This window comes from Xiphophorus hellerii, chromosome 10 (assembly GCF_003331165.1).
Source record: "Xiphophorus hellerii strain 12219 chromosome 10, Xiphophorus_hellerii-4.1, whole genome shotgun sequence".
NCBI lineage: Eukaryota > Metazoa > Chordata > Actinopteri > Cyprinodontiformes > Poeciliidae > Xiphophorus > Xiphophorus hellerii.
Genome location: NC_045681.1, coordinates 3,216,187 through 3,239,745, shown reverse-complemented (window position 1 = coordinate 3,239,745; position 23,559 = coordinate 3,216,187). Strand labels below are relative to the sequence as shown.

The 23,559-nt window shown below is 38.6% G+C and overlaps 1 protein-coding gene across 1 annotated transcript; it reads left to right on the top strand.

The window, feature by feature from the left end:
• The first annotated feature begins 4,097 nt into the window (after positions 1 to 4,097).
• Positions 4,098 to 21,135, top strand: LOC116727070 (integrin alpha-M-like). The gene is made up of 30 exons (XM_032574177.1): positions 4,098 to 4,202; positions 6,202 to 6,304; positions 6,379 to 6,479; positions 7,058 to 7,128; positions 7,207 to 7,321; positions 7,449 to 7,576; positions 7,871 to 8,013; positions 10,666 to 10,816; positions 11,230 to 11,380; positions 11,599 to 11,672; positions 11,753 to 11,876; positions 12,072 to 12,208; positions 13,766 to 13,906; positions 13,996 to 14,217; positions 14,589 to 14,722; positions 14,997 to 15,139; positions 15,212 to 15,366; positions 15,462 to 15,587; positions 15,797 to 15,870; positions 16,991 to 17,132; positions 17,203 to 17,301; positions 17,380 to 17,459; positions 17,532 to 17,618; positions 17,710 to 17,779; positions 17,887 to 17,985; positions 18,061 to 18,141; positions 18,395 to 18,505; positions 18,608 to 18,721; positions 18,805 to 18,915; positions 20,979 to 21,135. Exons 1-30 carry the CDS (start codon positions 4,166 to 4,168, stop codon positions 21,057 to 21,059), a joined length of 3,405 nt encoding a protein of 1,134 aa, XP_032430068.1. The 5' UTR covers positions 4,098 to 4,165; the 3' UTR covers positions 21,060 to 21,135.
• Positions 21,136 to 23,559: the final 2,424 nt, after the last annotated feature.

Genomic DNA, 23,559 nt, shown 5'->3' with positions numbered 1-23,559 from the left:
GAACTTGAGGTATTTTGCAAAAATAAATGGTCAAAACTTCTGTCTCTAGTTGCATAAAGCTAGTAGAGGGGAAACCTAAAAAAGTTCCTGCTGCCACCGCAGTAGAAAGTGGTTGAGGAACTCAGGAGGCTGAAGACAAATACATGCTGAAATTATTAGACTTGTAGTGAATACTTTCCAAAATATATGCATAATTAAATACTTACATCCTACTTCTGTCCCATACAATGCAAAAGCACAAAATCTTACTAAGTATTTTTGGTCTAGTTTCTACTGCAAATATCTTAATACACTTGAATAAGAGGTGCGGAGCTGTCCACTGACCACTACCTGGTGGTGAGTTGGCTCCGGTGGTGGGGGCGAAAGCCGGTCAGACCTGGCAGGCCCAAACGTGTTGTGAGGGTCTGCTGGGAACGTCTGGCGGAATCCCCTGTGAGACGGAGCTTTAACTCCCATCTCCGGCAAAACTTCGAACACGTCCCGGGGGAGGTGGGGGACATGGAGTCTGAGTGGACCGTGTTCCGTGCCTCCATTGTCGAGGCGGCCGATCGGAGCTGTGGCCGCAAGGTTGTCGGTGCCTGTCGCGGCGGCAACCCTCGAACCCGCTGGTGGACACCTTCGGTGAGGGATGCCGTCAGGCTGAAGAAGGAGTCCTATCGGGCCTTTTTGGCCTGTGGGACTCCGGAAGCAGCTGATGGGTACCGGCGGGCGAAGCGGCATGCGGCTCGGGCGGTTGCTGAGGCAAAAACTCGGGCGTGGGAGGAGTTTGGAGAGGCCATGGAGAAAGACTTCCGTACGGCTTCGAGGCGATTCTGGTCCACCATCCGGCGTCTCAGGGGGGGGAAGCGGTGCAGCACCAACACTGTTTATAGTGGGGATGGTGTGCTGCTGACCTCTACTCGGGACGTTGTGGGCCGGTGGGCAGAGTACTTCGAAGACCTCCTCAATCCCACCAACATGCCTTCCACTGAGGAAGCGGAGCCTGGGGACTCTGGGTTGGGCTCTCCAATCTCTGGGGGCGAGGTCGCCGAGGTGGTTAAAAAGCTCCTCGGTGGCAAGGCCCCGGGGGTGGATGAGATCCGCCCGGAGTTCCTTAAGGCTCTGGATGTTGTAGGGTTGTGTTGGTTGACGCGACTCTGCAATGTCGCATGGACATCGGGGGCAGTTCCCCTGGATTGGCAGACTGGGGTGGTGGTCCCCCTGTTCAAAAAGGGGGACCGGAGGGTGTGCTCCAATTATAGAGGGGTCACACTCTTAAGCCTCCCTGGCAAGGTCTATTCAGGGGTCCTGGAGAGGAGGGTCCGTCGGATAGTCGAACCTCGGATTCAGGAAGAGCAGTGTGGTTTTCGTCCTGGTCGTGGAACGCTGGACCAGCTCTACACCCTCGGCAGGGTCCTGGAGGGTGCATGGGAGTTCGCCCAACCAGTCTACATGTGTTTTGTGGACTTGGAGAAGGCGTTCGACCGTGTCCCTCGGGGAGCCCTGTGGGGGGTTCTCCGGGAGTATGGGGTACCGGGCCCTTTGATACGGGCTGTCAGGTCCCTGTATGACCGGTGTCAGAGTCTGGTCCGCATTGCCGGCAGTAAGTCGGGCTCGTTTCCGGTGAGAGTTGGACTCCGCCAGGGCTGCCCTTTGTCACCGATTCTGTTCATCACTTTCATGGACAGAATTTCTAGGCGCAGCCAAGGTGTTGAGGGGATCCGATTTGGTGGCCTTAGGATCTCATCTCTGCTTTTCGCAGACGATGTGGTCCTTTTGGCTTCATCAGATCGTGATCTGCAGCTCTCGCTGGAGCGGTTCGCAGCCGAGTGTGAAGCGGCCGGGATGGGGATCAGTGCCTCCAAATCCGAGGCCATGGTCTTGAGCCGGAAAAGGGTAGAGTGCCTTCTCCGGGTCAGGGGGGGTGTCCTGCCCCAAGTGGAGGAGTTTAAGTATCTCGGGATCTTGTTCACGAATGGGGGAAGAAGGGAGCGGGAGATCGACAGGCGGATTGGCGCAGCGTCTGCTGTCAAGCGGGCGCTGTACCGGTCCGTCGTGGTGAAGAGAGAGCTGAGCCAAAAAGCGAAGCTCTCGATTTACCGGTCGATCTACGTTCCCACCCTCATCTATGGTCATGAGCTTTGGGTCATGACCGAAAGAACGAGATCGCGGATACAAGCGGCCGAAATGGGTTTTCTCCGTAGGGTGGCTGGGCTCTCCCTTAGAGATAGGGTGAGAAGCTCAGTCATCCGGGAGGGACTCAGAGTAGAGCCGCTGCTCCTTCACATCGAGAGGAGCCAGTTGAGGTGGCTCGGGCATCTGGTCAGGATGCCTCCTGGACGCCTCCCTGGTGAGGTGTTCCGGGCACGTCCCACCGGGAGGAGGCCCCGGGGAAGACCCAGGACACGCTGGAGGGACTATGTCTCTCGGCTGGCCTGGGAACGCCTCGGGATTCCCCCGGAGGAGCTAGAAGAAGTGGCTGGGGAGAGGGAAGTCTGGGCCTCCCTTCTGAAGCTGCTACCCCCGCGACCCGACCTCGGATAAGCGGAAGAAGATGGATGGATGGATGGATGGACTTGAATAAGACAAAATTCACTTACAAGTAACTTTCAGCAAGATATCAGAGCTTCCTTTAAGTCAATAATACTTTAATGTTGATGCAAAAGTTGGATTGGCAACCTGTCCAGAGTGTACCCAGCCTCTCGCCCGTTGACAGCTGGAGATAGGTGCCAGCACCCCTACTTACCCCAATGGGATAAGGGTGTAAGAAAATGGATGGATGGATGATGCAAAAGTACCAGTTCCACTGGAAGATTATTTCAACTATAACATGGGGAAAATGTGTTGTTATACTTGAAAAAAAATTGTGTTTTTGCTTTCTAGTCGTGGCCTATTTTTTGGGCTGTCATATAAACAAGTAGAATAGGATGGGGATTGAAGATTAAAGTTGCAATGAGACAAACTGTGACAGACACTATGTAGAGCAAAGTCCTCATCCTTGGTACCTATGAATTACATGTTCCGCATTCTGGCCCAACTGATTAAAAAAATGTAATTACCTCTTTAGCATGCCAAACAAACGAGATGAGATTATTGAGGAAGTCTAAGAAAAGCAGAAATGTTAAATTTTATTTGTACTTTTGTGTTGTGAAGAGCTTGAAAGAGTGATGTATGACTGGAGAAATGGCTAAATGATCCATTTTTTCCACGTAGATTATTTGAACTCTGGTTTACAATAAGGATAATAAAACATAAGAAAAATACAAATCTGTACAAAAATACAGTGGATATATACAGTAAATATGTCGTTCAGTATTCACGGAATTTTTTGTTTAGCATATCTAAAATATTTGATAGAATATCAATTCTATCAAATTTTTACTTGGTATTTCTGAATATCAGGGATAAGGTATGATGCTACTTGGCATGCTAATTGCTAATTTGCTTTCTAGAAATACTGTAGATAGTTTCCACTGTCCATGTTAATGCTTATTACGGTATATTAAGTGTGTGAGCTATAAAAAAAATTAATTAGTCATTTATCGAAGTGGTGTATTGCATGTTGTATATAGGTATGTTCTTAATGTCATCGTTTCTTCATGGTACTGTACAGAGACTCTCCTCCTCCCCCAAATATGGCTGTTAATTCATTCATTTTTTCTAAGAGTTGCCTGATGCAAAACTGTTTTAATCCATTTCATTTCTGCTGACTGAAGTGTAACCAAGGCGCAACTAAAGAGAAGATTTCACAATGGAAAGAAGGATGTGTTGTTCTGTCACACCAACATGTTCTGCTTTCTACTCACTGGATTTTTTAAATTAAGGATATCAAATTGGTATGAATGTTTGTTTTTTTTGCCAGGGATTGAATAAAAATAGAAGATGTAAGAAAATGTGTTCAGTCAAACTGGCTGGAAATTATTTTATATTGTCCTGTAGTGCATTGTTAATGTTTACTTCTGCTTATTTTGTGCAAACTTTGCTAGGTATTCATATCTTTGCATGACATACTTAAAAGAGGATGTTGGATAAAAGTTTCTGCATGAATCCCCACCATCACCCTTGAAAGTGACCTTGTTGTAACTCCTCCTATATCAGGGAAAAAGTAATGCACTCTCTCTCAGTTTAAATTGGTTGACAAGAGAGGAAATCACACTTTTAGTTTGATCTCAATGCCAGAAACACAATGGACTGGAAAATTACTGTGGCACTTTTCTGTTTAGGTAAGGAAAGTTTGTGTCTTCTGATTTTATGCAGACGTTTTAAGTAATCTGCTAGTGTGACAACTAATTATTTGATGGAAGCTGCAGACAGTAAAATAAGTTTCTGTTTTATCTATTATTTCTTGGACGCCTAAAGAACAAGCACAAAAATAACCTAGAAGTATGACATAAGAACGTTGAAAACAGCTTTTGTACATCATCCAAAGATAAAGTGTAAAGTTTATTATGTTGTGATGGTGGTAGGAGTTTGCTGGTTCAAACCTGCGCTCCTAACTCTGCATCCAGTTTGAATTACTGAATGTGTATGGAGGAATTTTTCTACCATAATCCAAGAGAACACATTTTCAATCTGAAAGCAGAATTTCATCTCTTTTGTTCTCAAAACTTTTAATACTTTTGCTAACATTTTTATTTTGAAAGCAGGACTTCATGTCTTTCTTCTCAAAACATGTAACGCTTGTAATCAAAACTTCTCCTTACTTAGGCTCCGTTCACACTGCAGCCTGAAGTGACCCAATTCTGAATTTTTGTCAAAACGGATTTTTTTTGCCAGGACCGTTCACACTGCCAAACATATGCGACCTGTATGTGTTCTGCAGTGCGAGCGGGCAACAACCTGAAAGTGTCCCGCATGCGCAATAGAGCATCAGCATTCTCAGTGTTCTGTCATAAAAAGAAGAAGAGCTCAGTGTTTGCGGAAGTAAACATGGATGCTAACGGTGGAGCATGGCTTACACATATGAAGTTGTTGTCCGACCGGAGCGGCATATTAACAACTTAATCCTCATATAGTCTGTCATAATTGTTGTTTTTCTTCCCGATTGTGTGTATCAAAATGCAGAATAGTGAGATTTGTTCAGTATCAGTGACGTTCAGTTCAGATGAATGTGACCTGGACATTAGGTTGCATTTGAATTGGACACGTATCAGATATGGGTCGCATTCGAAAAGAATCCTTCCTGTCACATTATGTCCAAAAAAAATTGGATTTAGGTCACTTCAGGTTGCAGTGTGAACACAGCCTTAGTCTCTGCTCGGACTCTCTGCTTGCTTACAAAACATTTTCTGCTTGCTTTTGGAACAAAAATGCACCATTGCCTGGCAACCTCTCAGCCAATAAAATAGCTGATTTTCCAACCATCTTTACAACATTCAGGTCTGACTCCATCACTACACCAAGATTTCGGGCTTGATCACTAATTTCACCCTGTAATAACTGAAGCTGTGAGCTGACTAAATTGTTTCACTTTCGGTTCAAAGATAACTTCCATTTTGTTTTGGTTCAGCTGGAGAAAGTTATGGCACATCCAGGTATTTATCTATTCTAACCATCTGTTCAGTGCTGGATGGGTTCAGAGTCACCAGGTGACACGCTTTGTAGTAAATCAGAAGAGCCAAATCCCATCGAGTGAGAGCCAGCTCCTCCTTTTTTTACCATTTGCTGCTCAGCTCTCACTCTCAGAGACTTCACCCTGCTCACTGCAGAGATTTGTTTTGATTGGCAAGACGTTGGTCTAATTAAGTTCTAAAAGGATGTAAATCTCACCCCAGGTAACATTACTAATTTTAAAAATATGAAGCTGAATTGATAGTGGAGAAAGAAAATCCAATAAACATAATCCTGTTATACAGGAAACATCCTTCAATATTAGGCAAAAACATCTTAGGGAGCAAAATCCATTTCAGTTTTTAAAGTAAAAAAATAACAAGCCAGTTGCATGATACAGCTTAAATATTAAAACCTGACTGCAATGTTCAACTTACACTGTTAACTTTATTGTTTCCATTTCTTGTGACATTTGAAAAGTTTGGTCTTTAGTGCTTCCTAGTGGTTAAACAAAGACATTGCAGAACATGTTAGTTCTCTCCTGCAGTCTTCACCAAAATATTAGTGTACTCAGTCATTAAAACAGAATAATCTAACAAATAGTAAAAGAAAAACCATAATAGCTTTGAATTAAAGGGATTCTGTGGATTTTTTCTTCTTTTTTTCCCTCAGTGCTAAAAGCTGCCGTCGGCTTTAATGTTGATTCTGGGTCTTGGAAAACCCTGAGTCAGTCTGATGAAAGTTTTGGCTACCAGGTGGTACAAAGACAATCAGAGTGAGTCAACTTGATTTAATTTTTTTAAACTTTTGTAATATGCTGTAACCAATGTTTGTCTGTGTTTCTCTCAGTCTCCTTGTCAGCGCCCCACTACTACAGTACGAAGGGAATAAAAGGGGACGGATATATCAGTGCAACACAGGAGGCAGTTGTAGCAATCTTGTTGCTCTAGGTAGGAATCACTTTACTCCTGATATTGTGAATGCACATATTTCACAATAAAGATATTTAAACTTACAAATTTTATAATGTCAAGCATGCAGTCCAGTAAACAAGTATTTTCTCCATCAAACTTATATGTTTCAGCTGAAGTTTTAATATCAGACTATGGTAATGTAACATCCAGTGAACATTCAGGTTTAGGGGAAATTATTGGCTTCTCTATTTACTCTGTTGGATGCCAACATTTATTTGATGCCCCCATAAAGGAAAAAAATCCGTAAGGGTGAAATAATCTTTCTTATTAAAAGGTCAAGCTTACCTTCTCATTTTTATATCTTGTTGCCATTTGATTAAAAATATAGCAGACATTTCCCTTTAACAGCTTCCTTTTTCTTTTTATGGTTTAAGGTTTATGGAGCAACATTTGGCTAAGCCAACCTTTGACCAAACTGGTGTTATAACAGCTTCAGTTGAGAGACATTTAGATTAAAACAAAGTGAAATGCTGCAAATTACTGTATTTTATGGGAACAATTTTGAATGAGTCATAATTTTGTCAAGTCGTCACCACCAGTGATTGTTTTTACAGAGCAAAGAGCTGCTGTCAACATGTCTCTTGGTTTGGCGATGGCAAATGATCCGTCAACACGAAACACAATGGTGAGAGGATGAGCTACAGAAAATAATGAATAAGTAATGGATGAAAATGTAAAGGTATATTATTCACAAATTTCCCAGGTCTGTGGTCCAACCATTCCCAGAGACTGCAAAACTATCACCATGTACAACGGTTTGTGCTATGAGCTCAATCCAGATAATACGTTTGTAAAGTCTTACCCGTCTGCCACTGAAGGTAAGTACAGTGAACCTGTTCCATTATAATTATGTCACTGCCTCTGTAAACTGGAGGTTAACTTTCTCATTAGCACACTTGAATAACGGTCAGGAAACCTGTCTGGATCTCTGATTTCTTTTCACAGAGTGTCAAATCCAAACTGACATTGCATTTCTGCTGGATGGCTCAGGCAGTATAGCTGGTGATGATTTCAGCAGAATGAAAGAATTTGTGAAAAATCTGATCAGAACATTCCTGGGAAGAGATACACAGGTGAGACTCTCATTGATAATTTGGTCAATTGTTTTAGTGAACGTCACCACTGTTGAACATTGATGGTAGGCCCTCAATTATCTTTTTTAGAAACTCACTCACAATGTGAGTTTCTAAAAACGTTTCTAAAAAAGACTTGGTATGGCTAGTGAAAAGTAACACATTTATCAAAACTTAATCAAAAACCTTGATGTTGAGTTTTGAGGAAAACATCTCCATTCAGGTCATTGCTGCCTTTGATTTACTGTAGTACCTTTGTTTTCTGACTTCATATCCATTTTTTCATTTTTGCAGTTTGCCATCACCCAGTTTTCAAGTTATCCAACAACGCATTACTACTTTAACACGTTTAGCACTTCCAACTGGGAATCTCAAATTGACAAGATCAAACAGTTATACGGAGGAACATATACAGCTAGAGCCATCCAAAATGTTGTGTAAGTATTTCTGACATGTTAGTGTGTAATACACTACATTATGTCAATATTACTATAAAGAAAACTTAAATGGACAAAATGACATTGAAATCTGATCATGAAAAGTTTAGAATGTCCCTTTTTTTGTTTAAACAGACAAATATTGATTCAGCAGGTAATGTGTGTTTACCCACTAGGAAAAGTAATTATCAATGTAACCCAGTGAAGATTCTAGATTGATTTTGATGTCCAGAAAATGCTACAGTCTTTTTGAAGTCAGATTATCTTTTACTCAGTTTGTATAGATAAAAAGAGCTATACTACTACCCTTGTCTTTAAGATATTATAAGGATATTAAAATATTTACTTTGATTTACTTCATAGTAGGGCTGGGGGATATGAGGAAAATCTAATATCCTGATATATTTTTTTGCTCTATCACGATACACGATATATATCACAATATTCTTAAATGAGCTCCAATGTTATTATTGCAACATGATGTCACCAACGCAAGTTCCCACCCCCATTTCCCTGCTAGACTTAAATGTAAGCTCATATAAAAAGGATTCAGTGTTTTGCTATGAACTGTCTACACTATGACTAGATAACAAGGTGAGAAATAAGTTTTAACTAAGAAAAAAAAATAGCGAGGGAGAGGGAAGTAGTTCAGTTATGCTTGACTTTGAGAAACTTAACATATCGATGTGTTGTGGCATAAGGTGTGCTTTGGTTCAGCTTAAAAAATAAAAAGGCGACCTACACACAAACTGACAGAGCATCAGTAAAGCAGGTGTTTAAATTAGCTAATCAACTATCGCTGTGGCTAATAGCAGCAGCAGCTAATCTACCACAGTGATCACATATTAATAATCGCAAAATACATATAAAGTATAAAGGCATAAAACTGTAGTGAACTGAATGTTCCGTTCTATGTGGGGGAAATGTTTGAGTGTTCTTGGTTCTGAATCCTAATACATAAGGATTACGTATTAGGATAATACATAATCCTTATATGTATTACCAAATAAACAAATGAATTTTATGCAGTTTTGATTAAAAACGTTTTGTTAATCTCCTAAAATTCAAGCTCCCTGCTATCCTCATTATTTCAAATAATCTGATCTTAGTTCAAGCATTAATTCAAATACTGTGTCTCCTTGTCTGCAGAAGGGATTGACAACTTTGTTGTCAGTTGCTACTTTGTTGTAGCAACTGAGAACAAAGTTGCGTTGTTGTCAGTTGCTATAGCAACGCGTCTGTGTGTATCGTAAAGCTGACACAGAAGGAGAAAAAGACTGAGTGGTTTTGAGTTATTAGTCCCATTGCATAGCACTAAATGAATCCTACCTATATCTTCAGGTTTCACTTTAAAGGGCTAGTTCTATCGCGGAAGAGCGGCTATCAAGAATCGTCTGATTAGGTGGTGAAATAAATTTGTGGCACAACCTATTGTCGCTATAGTTTTATAACATGTTTCGCAGATTACCTCATTTTGTTCGACATCCTCCATATAAAATCCAAACCACTGTCAAATTATTGATCCGGTGCTGTTTCTCTTTGGAACTAAACAAGTTCATCTGATTCCTCTTCAGTTACCGTCTCATTCACGGCTCGCCTCAAACTCTCGCAGTCACCATGTTGTTTGTTTTCTCAGCGCAGCGTGATTGGTAGAAACTTTTCAGGTTGGGAGGGGGGAGGGACTAGTGATTCATTCGGAGGGTGTTGGATAAACCATACTCGCAGTGAATTTGACGGTGAAAGTTTATGATTTGAACGACAATTTATACGCGATGGTCGCGATATAGCCATTTTAACTATCGTGAATTGAAAATATCGTGATACATTGAGTATACTCAATACATTGCCCAGTCTTACTTCATAATTGCACAAATAATAAAAAAATAAAAGCAAATCAGATGAAACTACTTAATAAGAGATGATGAGAAAAATAGACAACATAAACTACTGTCATACACTTTAGTGAGCATGACATTGCCATTAGTTTAAAGTAAAAAAATGTTTGTAGTCAAAGATTATTGCAGACCCAATGTGCTCAGGAACGTTATATAAATTGTTTTCTGCCTGAGGTGGTCAGACTTTATGCATATGTAGCCGCTAGAGCAGTGTTTCTCAAACTTTTTCAAGCTGAGGACCACATAACACATTTAATAGTCACAGACCAATTGCCCTCACAATAACATAATATATAATGCAACCTGAAATGAAAATATTAGTCTCTTAACTCATGTATTGTTTTCTTTGTTTATCCCAACGAGAAGAGTGGTGCTGTTTGTTAAATGTGACTGGCCACAACAAAGCCATGAACAGGTCTGATTGGGCAATTTAAGTTATTTACAGATTCTGGAAGTGTCTAAGCTTTCCACTAATGTGAAACACATGGAGATAAAAAATAAGTTGTTCTTTGCTATCAAGTGTTGTGTGCATTAATAACATTTAGAGCTATTTGTGATTTAGAAGCACAATTAAAGAAAAATAGACTTTAGCAGAAATAAATCTTTTTCTGCACCATTAAGTATAAAAATAATCCACCAATTTCTATCAATTGTATTTGCTAATTGTATTTAATTAATTTATTGTAATCATTTTTAATTAAATAAAAACTAGAGTAATTATACTAATAATAATATATATATATTTTTTTTTTAACAGGGAAAACGTCTTCTCACAAGAAAGGGGTTCCAGGTCAAATGTGAAAAGAATTTTAATAGTGATTACAGATGGAGCATCCCAAGATCGCCAAAACTTACCAGCAGCAACACAGTCAGCTGATCAAAAAAACATTCTTCGATTTGCTATTGGGGTAAGCGTCATCTATTCTTTTTTTTTTTTTACAAATACATGTAAACATTTATATGTCTATTGTCTGCTAGAGTGCAACAAATTGCAATTTCATACTACAAAAAGCAATATTAACTTTGATTGTAAATGCAGTTATATATTAATTTGTAAACTGAAACTGTCAAATATATAACTATAAAAACACTGAATTTTGCTCTTTCCCCCCCCTTGAACATCTTCTTACAAAATTTCACATAAGTTCTAAACTTTCATTTTATTTCTAAAACCATTTATTGTGCTGCATCTAAAACAGTGTTACACTTTGAGTAATATAGCTGATCTTGACTCAAAAACATGAAGAGAACATTTAAATGACGACTGTTTTGAAAAGAACTACTGCAGCATGTTTTACTCACATTGTATTTCTGCCTCTAGGTGGGGAACGCATTCACAAATTACTATGCAAAACAAGAGCTCAGAGCGATTGCATCTCAACCTGCTGACAATTTTGTGTTTCAAGTGGGAAGCTTTGATGCTCTTGACAAAATACGGGACAACTTGCAGGCCAAAATTTTTTCCATTGAAGGTATAAATGTATAATTTAACATCTGAAACATTTGTTAATTTTTCAGCATGATGAATACATTTTGTTTCATAGCTTACAGTGGCTATTTACAAATATGAATCGCAATTTTATTAAATTACAAAGTAAAGACTATATTTAAGTTACTGTTGTGCTCTGTGGTGTAGAGGAACTCTAAAGAACTCTGTAAAAATAGTATTTAATTTGTTTTGAATTTACAGGATCACAAAGTGATGGAGAGACACTGAAACAGGAAATGTCTCAAGAAGGCTTCAGAGCAGCTTATGTGTCTGGGGTAAATAACATCAAAGTAAAATTTTCAGCATTAAAAACCCATATTTGTAGTAAAATGTTCTCTCTGTTCTTGCATTGCAGTATATTCAGATGACTATGGTTGGTGCTAACCAGTGGAAAGGAGGCTACAAGAAATACTTGCTTAGTAATGTTTTAAACAACGCCACATTTGAGCCACCATCCATTGAGCCTGACAGTTACCTTGGTAAGTACAGGACAGAAATGTGACTTTTTCTGTGCGATATCAGAAAAAGTCAGACCCAGATAGCTGCTATTTGTCTATTAGAAAGTCAAATGTAGATATTTCAATCTGTTTCACAACTTTACTGCCCAAAACATTTAAACATTCCGAAAAACCATTTTCCCTGAGGTCTCTGACTATTTAACCATTAAACTCCAGGTTATTCTATGGCTGTTGCTAAAACCAACAATGGTCCACTGACAATTCTTGGTGCTCCAAGAAATCAACACAAAGGAGTTGTTATGACAGTTTTCAATGAAAAACTGGAAGATCAAATAAGACCCTTTCAATCACAGGTAGGTACAGTACATCCATACAGTACGTACACGTAATGCGTTACTTTGTAAGTCGTTACTAACATCGGACCACTTCTTTCAATAATCTACTGCATTGCTATTTCAAATCCAGTAATCAGATTAAAGTTACTTGTCCAAAACACTGTGCGTTACAATTTTTTTTTTCTTATATTTAATTTTATTTTCTCTGTACGTCTTGGGGAGTGATTGCCGTTTCTATGCGACAGTCAGCAGTTGATCGTATGCCGCGACACATATGTAAACAATGGAGGGAGGAGAGAGATGCGCATTTTGTTGCTGGCAAAACAGGAACTATTTTGAGTTTCTGTCGCCAAGTCCGATTATTATAAGTGGCTTTGGGCTTGTTTTTTTTGTAAAGTCTCTAGCAAATTTAATGAGTTGAGGGTTGAGGGTTAGTTTTGGGCTTGTTTTCAAACGCTTATTTGGGCTTGGAAATAAGCATTAACACATAATAAGCCGCATAATTTGTCTGGCCTGAAGAGTTTTTGTCAGGCCTTCCAATCCCATCATTTCCCGGATAATCCGTCCCGTAGTGCCTTTAATGTCAAGTTAATATATTTGCTGTGAATGACGTCAAGCTTCGCGCTGCGCTACAACAAACTACGAACATCGAGATTAATATGAACACAGCAATCAATGTAAAAACAGCCAACGTGTCTGTAGTGTTGTGCAACTAAATGTCATTATAACCTTTAATATTAAGATAAGTGTCACAAATCTGTGCAGCAGCCATCTGAATGTGGAGCCACAGGAGGAGCGAGGGCTCTGACAGCAAATACAGGGCCGTACCACAAAACCTGGAGGATGGGGCAGGGAGGTGTGGCGTGTCTATTTAGAGTTTTCCAGATACAAAAATTAGCAAAAATTACTAAGGTATTTTTTATACTGTTGTAACCATTAAACAATCTCCCCTTCAGTTCAACCTTAAAAGTGGAGATACCCTGTTGATGTTATCATTATGAAATAACTTGCAACTAAGTATTGGCAAAGATCAATGTAATTTTCACAAGTGGCGGAATATTATTGTCAGCACCTGCTGAAAGTAACTAAAAAAAGTTACTTTTAATGTAACTTAGTTACTTTCCAAATCAAGTAACCAGTAATCAAAGTTGCTTTTTCGAGGAGTAATCAGTAATCCGATTAGTTACTTTTTCAAAGTAGCTATGCCATTACTGACTACATCCATTCAATAAAAAGACGAGCAACTATTTTTTTTCTCTTTCTGGCATTAAATTAGATAAAATTATTTTTGTTGTAAGCCATCTATGAAAACCAAAGCTGTTTTTATTTGCTAAATGCCAAATTCCTTTGTACTTATACAACTAAGATGTACATTTGTTGACATTCTTAGTGACAAAGAGAATTAATTGAACAGAGGGTAGGGTACATGTTTCATGAGTCTTGGGACCCATTAGTTAACAACACCGGTCTTGTTACTGAACGATATTGCTGAATTATTGTGATCAGATTATGAGACCAACTGTGTAAAAAAATGAAAGCTTGTTCCTGATGACCATTTCTTCTTGTTTTTTCCAGACTGGTGAATATTTTGGGGCTGAGGTTTGTGCCATGGATGTGGATAATGATGGTGTGACTGATCTAATCCTCATATCCTCTCCGATGTACAAAGACGTTGATAGAGAAGGACGAGTTTATGTCTGTGAATTAAGTCGTTTGGTAAATGCCAAGTCATTTATGTTCATTTATTTAACCTCCTGTTAAATTTTGGCATAAATAAAGATTTTCTCATCCCCTCATTTTTCCAGAGTGTGGTTTGTTATTTTGATAATCTATCACAAATAACCACACTAAGAGGTGATGCGTCTGTCAGAGGGAGGTTTGGGTCGTCTCTTGCTGTTCTGCCTGATATAAATGCAGACACATTCAATGATTTGGCTGTTGGAGCTCCTTTGGAGAATGATGGCCAAGGCAGCATCTACATATTCCAAGGAGAAGGAGGAAGAAAAATAAATCCTACTTACTCACAGGTGAGCAAAACACAAATTACTAAATGTTTTGTTTTTCAAAATGCGTTGAACCTTCACAGATGGTAGGGTCTTTATTGAATAGAGTTTACTTGTTCTTCACATTATTCTGTAAGTTCTCTCCAGGTACTCTGGCTTCCTCTGATAGTCTAAGATCACGATTGTTAGGTTTATTGGCTACTCTCAATTTCACTAGAAATTGTATTCATTACGTCTTACACAATGCTCGCATTAGGTTAAGTCCTAATGCACCAGCCTAATGAGGGGTATGTTAGTGACCTTTACCCCCAGCCACGCTTTGACTCTGAACAGACAAGCTAATAAAAAAAACTGATGGATGAACTTGATAAAGCACAATGTTTCTCATTACACAGAAAATTGCTGCATCCACAGTCCAATCAGGCCTGAAGTTATTTGGCATCTCAATCAGTCAGTCTTCCTACGATCAGAGTGGTGATGGACTTCCTGACTTAGCAGTGGGTTCAAAGGGAAAAGTTGTCATACTCAGGTAAGTTCCCATTATGACTATTTATTAACACACATCTTCTGTAATTGAACAAATTCGTCTTCATTTGCAACCTAAGCATGTTTACATGTTAGTTTTGTATTTCCTTTTAATTCCTGTAAAGCACTTTGTATTGGCTTGTTGCTGAAAATGTGCTATATAAATAAAATTACCTTTACCTTTAAGAGGATAAAAACTCCAAATGTTTTTATCCTCAATGAAGCTGTTACTTGCTTCACAATCTCAAAACAAACAACATGGCCTTTTCTGTTTCTAGATCCAGACCAGTTGTAACAGTGACTGCCACTGTGTCGTTCAACCCAAATCTGATCCCAACTCAAAACCCAGACTGTTCAAAACCACTGCCAAGCAATGCTACTGTCTGCTTTACTATGAGCAAACTGTCTAATGTGAATGAAGGTACATTTCTTCAGTTTTTCTATTTGTCCAGCCTTTTATTTAAGAAATTTTAACAAACAAAACATCTTGCAGCTCAAGCACAGGTTAATTTCACTTTAACGTTGGACGCAAATCGTAAGATACCAAACAACCGAGCTGAGATCAGCAAGGATGTGAGGCACAAGAGTGGATCTCTTAATCTTAATTTAAATAGGAAAGAATGCATTGATATGGACTTTTTTATTGAGGTAAGTCCTAATGGAACCGTTACAGTAATCTTGTACAACTATATAAGATTCAACTGTTTCTTAATTAATCACCTTTCTATCTCAATGCCTTGCAGTCTTGTCCAGAAGATGCTCTCAATCCTCTCAGTAATGAGCTCAGATTCACATTTGATGGTTTACCTTCTGGCTCAAACCCTAGACCAAGCCTTTCTCCACAGGTTAAAACCACAACATTTCATTATGTGAGTAAATCCTGTACATCCTGAATCTGAACAGAAAGATCTTTACTGAGCTTTAACCTTTCCACAACTTTTGATGAGTTCCTTTCATGGTTACCAGTATGACAGTTTCAGACAAAACATTACATCATGAAGTAATTCAAAAAATATATTGACCTAAATGTAAACTTTTGTTTGAGCAGATCTGTTTAATAGTTCATTGTCCTCCACAGATTGGGTTTGAGATCAGTTGTGGAGCTGATGAAGTGTGTGAAGACAACTTGAAGGTGGATTTTAACTTCACCAAGTAAGAGATTTGTTTCTGGAAGTAAAGCCTTGATATGTCCGGTGAACTATACACATTATGTCTGCAAAACTTATACATTTGTATTTGTTTGGCAAATTGTTTTGGATTTATCATGAGATTACTGGCATATTGCGACAGGCTAGCTGACAAACGACTCTTCACTCTTCCCCTGTTGCTGGGCAAGTCTGTGAACGCATGAACTCTCACTGTGTTTCTTTTAGGCATAAATCGCTTCATAATATTCATCATCTCCTGTGAATGTAAAGGTGCTAAATATTAGCTCTGCCTCCTTGCCCGTCACATAAAAAAGTGTATTTACTTGTACTTCACCATTTTCCCAGTCAAGCTATGTAGCAATGCCATAATGACGGCTGGGCAAAGTCTGACGGCTCCAGCGCATTACACGCCGCCAGTTTGATGCTTAAATCCTTCCCTTTACTGACTTCTGACACCATGTCAAGAACTGATTAATTTCCACCCAGTAACATTTAGTTTTGTTCTTTACAAAAGAGTAAAAGACAAGGCCATTAGTCTCAAGTCCAGATTCTTCTCCGTTTTACATCTCTTTATCTTATTCTGCTGTGCCCCCTAGTGGCTAGGAACAGAACAACTATGTATTTTTCTTCCTATTATTATTTTAATTTCTTTTATGACGGTTGGAAAGCATGGTTTAGATGTGCATTACCACCATCTATTGGAATGGATTGTGGATCTATATGCAAATTTTAAAACTAAAAGTAAACAAATAACAATAAAAGAAGAAAAACAAAGCAGAAAAAGAAAAGAAAGTAACCACATTCTCTCTATTAATTTTACTTAAGTTGCCCTAACAAAAAACAATAAGATTCAAAACAGAAAGGTTTATATAGAACGGCTTGTATATTCAACTGTAATTGGTTTTCCTGTAATCTGCATACCAGTTCCTTTCTCTCAATTGAAAACTTGGGACAGAACAATAAGACATCTTTGACTGTCTCTTGAAAACAAAAATCACATTTTCCAGTGGGACGTTTTTCCATTTTAAATAATCTACTGTCTAACACTGTCCGACCAAAACGTAGACTGGATAGTAAATGATATCACAATCTTTATGCACCTGTCGTTTATCATGTTTTTTCAGATCCTCAGTGGTTAAAGTCGGCATAGATGAACTTTTGAATGTGACTGTCTCTGTGAAGAACAGAGGAGAAAACTCGTACAACAGTCGCATTACTCTCACATACCCAGTTGGGCTCTCCTACAGGAAGGTTACACCTCTGGAAGTAAGGCACTAATATTAATTTATGTTGGTGAAGCTGCTGCAACAAGCTGATAATCTGTGTTTTATTGCAGGGAAGAATTGAATGCAACTCTGTGGACAGTGAGGATGGTGTAACAAAAGGAAAGACAGTCTGTAGCGTCGACAAACCAATATTCAAAAGCAACTCCATGGTTAGTTTGTGCTGCTGCTTCACTCATTATTTAACTAAAAGAGGAAGTCATCTGATCCCTCTTTCATTTCCTTTTTAGGCAATCTTCATTGTCTCATATGATTTCAACACCAACAGAGGTCTTAGTAGAAAGATCGAAGTGACTGCGAAGGCCACCAGGTGCAACTCAAAGAGTTTAAGGCTTTGATGCTGAACTTTTAATTAATTTTTTATTTGATCTTTCTCTTATAGTGACAATGAGCGTCACTCCTCTTCTAGTGAAGTCGACAAAAAACAGGAGATTGCTGTCAAGTACAGTGTTTTTGTCACAATTGAAAGGTTTGTTAACTCAAGCAAATAATTTATTATTTAAAAATCCACAATAGTTTAAATATATTTTATTAAATGAATCCATGAAATGTATGCTCAGCTCCCTCAGCTACAACAATTTCACATTTGGCGAAAATGCTGCTCAAAAACCACTTGAGCAAAAAATAAAGGTAAAAGAAGATTTCTCTCAGATCAGATCGGTCAGAAATATCTTCTATATTCAAGAACAGTCATTATATAATTTGGGTTCTTTGTGTTTTATTCCCACTTCTTTTAGGTTTTTAACACTATCAGACCACTAAATATGACTGTGGTGATCAAAGTTCCTGTAGAACTTGGTGACAAAGACATCTGGATGGACATGAGCAGTTTTCAGGTGACAAATGCTACAAACTAGAACTAATTAAATGTAAAAAGGACTTAAACTGATCAGATGGAGCTCTGTTTTCAGATTCCAGACTGTCAGAGAAGTAGAGATGAAGAACCCACTGCCACTGATTTTGTTGATAAGATAAAAGAAAAGAAAATATTGGTAAGTATGTCTTTATGCAGTGTTTCTTCATAAAGGAGTAGCTCTTTAAAGTTTATATAAATGTTATGCTATTTCCAAATAGTTTCCACACAATGTGACATTTCAACTTTAATTTAATCAGAGGTTTAATTGTGTTCATTTCAAAGAACTAATTAATACTTAGTTAAATTGTCTTTTTTGATTCAGTTTTTGCATTTAGTCTTCTGAAATTCCCACAGTTAATCAGTATCATGTATCTTTAATTTTGGTACAGGACTGCACCGTAGCGAAGTGCAGAGTGTTCAGGTGCTACCAGTTCATGGAACGGAACAAGGACAAAACGTACACCATCTCTGCAAACATCAGCTCAGGATGGATAGAACAGGTAATTGATGTGAAGTTGATGTAGATGCGCTGACTAGCTTGTAAATTGTAAAAAAAAAAAAGAATAAAAAAGCTCATAGTCCCTGATGTGTTTCTCTCTCAGATCGGACTTTCATCTGCGAAGTTCCTCCTGACCAGTACAGCCAGTCTAGAGTATGATGAGAACCAGTATATCTTCTTCTCTACAACCTCTAACAGTGACCCTCCTGTTCACAAGGTGACAGCATGTTGCTATCAACATCTTAGTACCAATCGGACCTTAAGGGTTTTATTTGAAACTTCTAAACCTCTCATTTTCAGATTGAAGCAGAGGTAGAAGTGTTTCCTAAACCAGATTTCACTAAAGAGATTATAGGAGGATCTCTGGGAGGGTTGGCCTTTCTGGCTTTACTTACTGCCGGTCTGTATAAGGTGAGTGAACTAAGATTTTATTAAAATCCCTGTACACACTGTACACTCTGTACAATGGCTGCTGGAAAAGACAAGCATTTTAACCTAGAATTTAAAAATCACTTGCTACATTCTTGTTGGTCGTGCAGGAGGTTCTTCTGCTTTTCAAAAATGTACAACTGTATAATTGCACAACAGTTTGCAACCATCTTCATGTGCAAGTGTAAATGTTCAGTTGGGGGGGGATGGTTAGCAGCAGCTTCTGTGGATTTAAAGTGACCTTAAAATAGCTCATTCTGAAAGTAGCTCTAAATAGAACTAACCAGACTGAACACTCATTATCTAATGCTGCGTTCAAACGCGTTTTGCATGTCAACAACACATCTGACATGTGCACGTCGAAGTCAGACGCTTGACATTTTGCTGTAGACCCACGTTAAAATTGCGGTAGATGCACATTGGGATGAGCCGTTGTTTTCAATTGCCGTATTTGTACAATGACGCATAAAATTGAGAGTGGCACCAAAATATCATATAGTGAAATCTTCTGCAATCTTAACGGGGGCTCAGATGTCTGCTGAACATTTTGTGTTCAGTTAGATTGTAACTGCATTGTTATATCTTCATTTGTAAACCAAAACTGTCAAATGTATAAAAGTATAAAAAGTATAAAAAAACATAATTTATAACAATGGCGGCTGAAATGTGGAGTGCCTTGGCTTTATTTATGGAAATCAACAAAATGCTGTCGTGAATTCACCAGATAATTCAAAGGTGTTGTGAGTTTGGTGAGTTTCAGGAGCTAGATGGACGCTGATGAGGGTCGCTATCAGCACTATTTTTGTCTCACCCGAACCCAGTTTGATGATAACCCGCAGCGGTGCCTGCATCTCCTGGCAGGACATCAACTGCAGACCACTAAGTCACTTAGCAGAGTCTCTCTGATTGGTTGACTGCTCTAGCGGCAATATTTCATATTTTCCAACACCAGCTTCGGCTGCGTTGGACCCGCTTGACACTCAAAACGCTTTAACCACACAGTGCTAGACGCGCAACGCTTAAAATAAACCTTAAAATAGCTCATTCTGAAAAAAGCTCTAAATAGAACTAACCAAACTGAACACTCATTATCTAATGCTGCGTTCAAACACGTTTTGCATGTCAACAACACATCTGACATGTGCACGTCGAAGTCAGACGCTTGACATTTTGCTGTAGACCCACGTTAACATTGCGGTAGATACACATTGGGATGAGCCGTTGTTTTCAATTGCCGTATTTGTACAATGATGCATAAAATTGAGAGTGGCACCAAAATATCATATAGTGAAATCTTCTGCAATCTTAACGGAGGCTCAGATGTCTGCTGAACATTTTGTGTTCAGTTTTTATTGAAGAAAGCCTCAACAGTTGGTAATGGCATGACGCACGTTAGGAGGAGCCTCTTGTCATTTTGCCTCTCCCAGTTATTTTGAACAATGGAGGCTGAAATGTTGAGTTCCTTGGCTTTATTTATGGAAATCAACAAAATGTTGTTGTGAATTCACCAGATAATTCAAAGGTGTTGTGAGTTTGGTGAGTTTCAGGAGCTAGCTGGACGCTGATATCAGCACTATTTTTGTCTCACCCAAACCCAGTTTGATGATAACCCGCAGCGGTGCCTGCATCTCCTGGCAGGACATCAACCTCAGACCACTAAGTCACTTAGCAGAGTCTCTCTGATTGGTTGACTCTCTGCTCTAGCGGCAATATTTCATATTTTCCAACACCAGCTTCAGCTGCGTTGGACCCGCTTGACACTCAAAACACTTTAACCATGCAGTGCTAGACGCGCAACGCTTGTAAAATAAACTTTGAATGTAAACCAAACGCCCTTGATTGGGCTCAAATCATGCTCAAATCATGCTCAGTCTGAATGCAGCATAAGAATTATTTTGTGCAAAGTTTTGCATAGCTCATAGAAATATCCTAACCTGTTCAAGAAAGCATAATAGGTCAGCTTTACATGTTTATTGTATGTCTACCAGCATTTATCTTGCCACACATAATTTTCATTCTACTCTCCTTCCTGTTTTTCCTCTCAGGCTGGATTTTTCAAGAGCAAATATAACGATATGATTAATAAAAATGCAGAAGCTGAAGGAGACGCACCAGTGGAGGGATGAAATTCCCTCTTACTTGTCATGTCCATGCAGTACCTTTGTACAGAAACTATTATCGATCAATTTATTCAGGCTTTTCCATCAACTGCTACACACTCGTGTACTTCTGATGTAATGAACAATTTTATTTTTAAAATTGAGAAAGTTATTGACGCTATTGCTCCCGTTACAACAAAAGTAATCTCTGGGAATCATAAACCACCTTGGAGAAATTTTGAGTCGAAGAGTGCCGAAAAGCAGAACATCAGTGGGGTAAAAGTAAACTACAAGCCGATTTAGATATCTAAAAACTCAAAATCTTTAATTTTGAACTGAGAAATGCTAGACAGCTTTTTTTCAAATATAATTTCTACCTCTATCAACAACTCTCGTGCTCTGTTTCCATTGTTGACAGGTTGACAAATCCACCTTCTTCGGTTAAACGTGAATTTTTCTCTTATGAAGCCTATCACAAATTTGCCACCTTCTTTATAAGCAAAATGGTGAAAATAACAACATGCCTTAAGCTGCTTGAAGGCTAAAAACAGTGTCTGTGTTCGGCAAAACCATGTAAATAGCTTTGTTTAGAAATAAATAATATATGCAATATAAACATGTTTCTTGTGTTGTGTTATTGATCAAAAACAGATATTTTAAGAAAATTAATGATTAGATTTTCTTGTCCTGTTCATCTTTTGTTGTATTAATGTGTAATGTGATAAATGGAAACCAACAGCCAGACATATTTAAATCTTTAAAGGCTGATGTAAGAATTACCCCAAAAACAATTTAAGAATCTGTTTGACAGATAAAAATCCAACAAAAATAAATTCCACCAGTAGTTTCTAGTAGATATAATTTATACTAGGACTGTTATAAACAAATATTTTAGTATTCAAGTAATCTATCAATTATTCTTACAATTGATCGAGAAATTGGATAAAAACAATTTATAAAATAAAATATTAGTAAATCTAACATAACAGCAGTGTTGCTTTAAGATATCAACATCAGTCTATTTTTTTCATATTGGAGTATCCCTATCAGTTACTTTTCTAGTTAATCGTTCAGAAAATTAACCAGTAACAATACTAGCTCACTTTCTAAGATAACCTGAATAAAGGTTATACAAAAATCTGAAATTATATCCAACTTAATAATTAAGAGGCAGGCTTACAAATGTCTACACTCCAGCTTTTATTTTATGCATTCATCTTCAGTCAATATAATAGATGAACTCTCACTTTGCCCAGCAATTTATAGCTTTTATGTCCATGTAAACGACTGGATTCGACCCCTTCGTTCGTCACACAGAAACACATCTACCAGCTATGCACCGCCACAATGCACTCTGCCACCCATTTGCTGAGACCAGGATAATATGAAATTTATTTTCCGGTTTGTCCATAAAGCTACACTTACGTTAAGCATCAACTACAGCGCAGCCAACCTCAGTGTTTAATCTATCAACTCACCTGTATAAACACACCTGAGGCGCTCTTTCACGCCGTTCGCTCTGGACCGGCCACCACACAGCAGCTCCGGGAAGAGGAAGGCTGCCGTACTCCAGGTATCGCGCCAGTTGTTTTAAGGATGCTTATTGATTTCCCGAAAAGAAGAAAAACCCAGACATTATCATTTTAATAATCAAGGTACTCCAATCATTCGAGGAATGGTTACAGCCCTACTTTATACTTTGAGTTAAATAATTTTCTAAAAATAGTTCTTTGACTTGAAATGGCTTAATTATTTAAATAATTCTAATTATGGAGTCTTACTTCTACTTGAGTAACAGTTTATCAATATCATTTTACCTCTGCTGGCAGCTACTTGAGGAGTCCAGGAAGTTGCTGAATATCTGTAAATAAACAACGAAACAATATTAGCTAACATAAACTTAACCAGTATGTAGAGACAGCAATCCTGCGATAAAATTGAGTCACCTCCGAGACTGCGTAAACGCATAAATATAGGAAACGTGTAACCCATAGTGATGTCGGCCATTACACACTAACAACAGTTAGTAAAGACACACAAGTGACAAATAATTCTGAACAAGTTTATGTGAAAACTAACCACGGTCCTACAAGATTCCTTTATTGACTATTTTACATCAAATTTACTTCTAGTCACAATTTGTCCCTGCTTTTAGTCAAACGATTTAAACAATCCACCGTAAAGAAAAAAAAAGAGCAACTGTAGTCACTGATTCAAATGTTCTGCTTCAAATACATACATGGTACATTGTATAATACACACAGGAAACTTTTGTGAGTCATCAAACAAGTCAACATTTATATTAGGGACACAAAACAAATAGTAAATAATAGTTTTACTTACATTTCACGTGGAGGCTCCAGAGTCAGTGGCAGTGTGGCGGTTAACGTCCTGTGTCTGAACCGCTTTGAGCGCATTTGTAAACCAGAAACCTACCTTCTGGATGAGTAATATTTCGACGTACGACCCAAAATACTTGAGTAGATTTTATGATATTTTGTTGCACTTTTTCCTATCCACAAATAGG

Bases quoted from the DNA above. Each gene is read 5' to 3' on its own strand.
- LOC116727070 (XM_032574177.1), top strand. From the start codon at position 4,166: ATGGACTGGAAAATTACTGTGGCACTTTTCTGTTTAG. The intron at 14,218-14,588 runs GTGAGCAAAACA...CTCATTACACAG, and splicing joins TAAATCCTACTTACTCACAG to AAAATTGCTGCATCCACAGT. The intron at 14,723-14,996 runs GTAAGTTCCCAT...TTCTGTTTCTAG, and splicing joins GGAAAAGTTGTCATACTCAG to ATCCAGACCAGTTGTAACAG.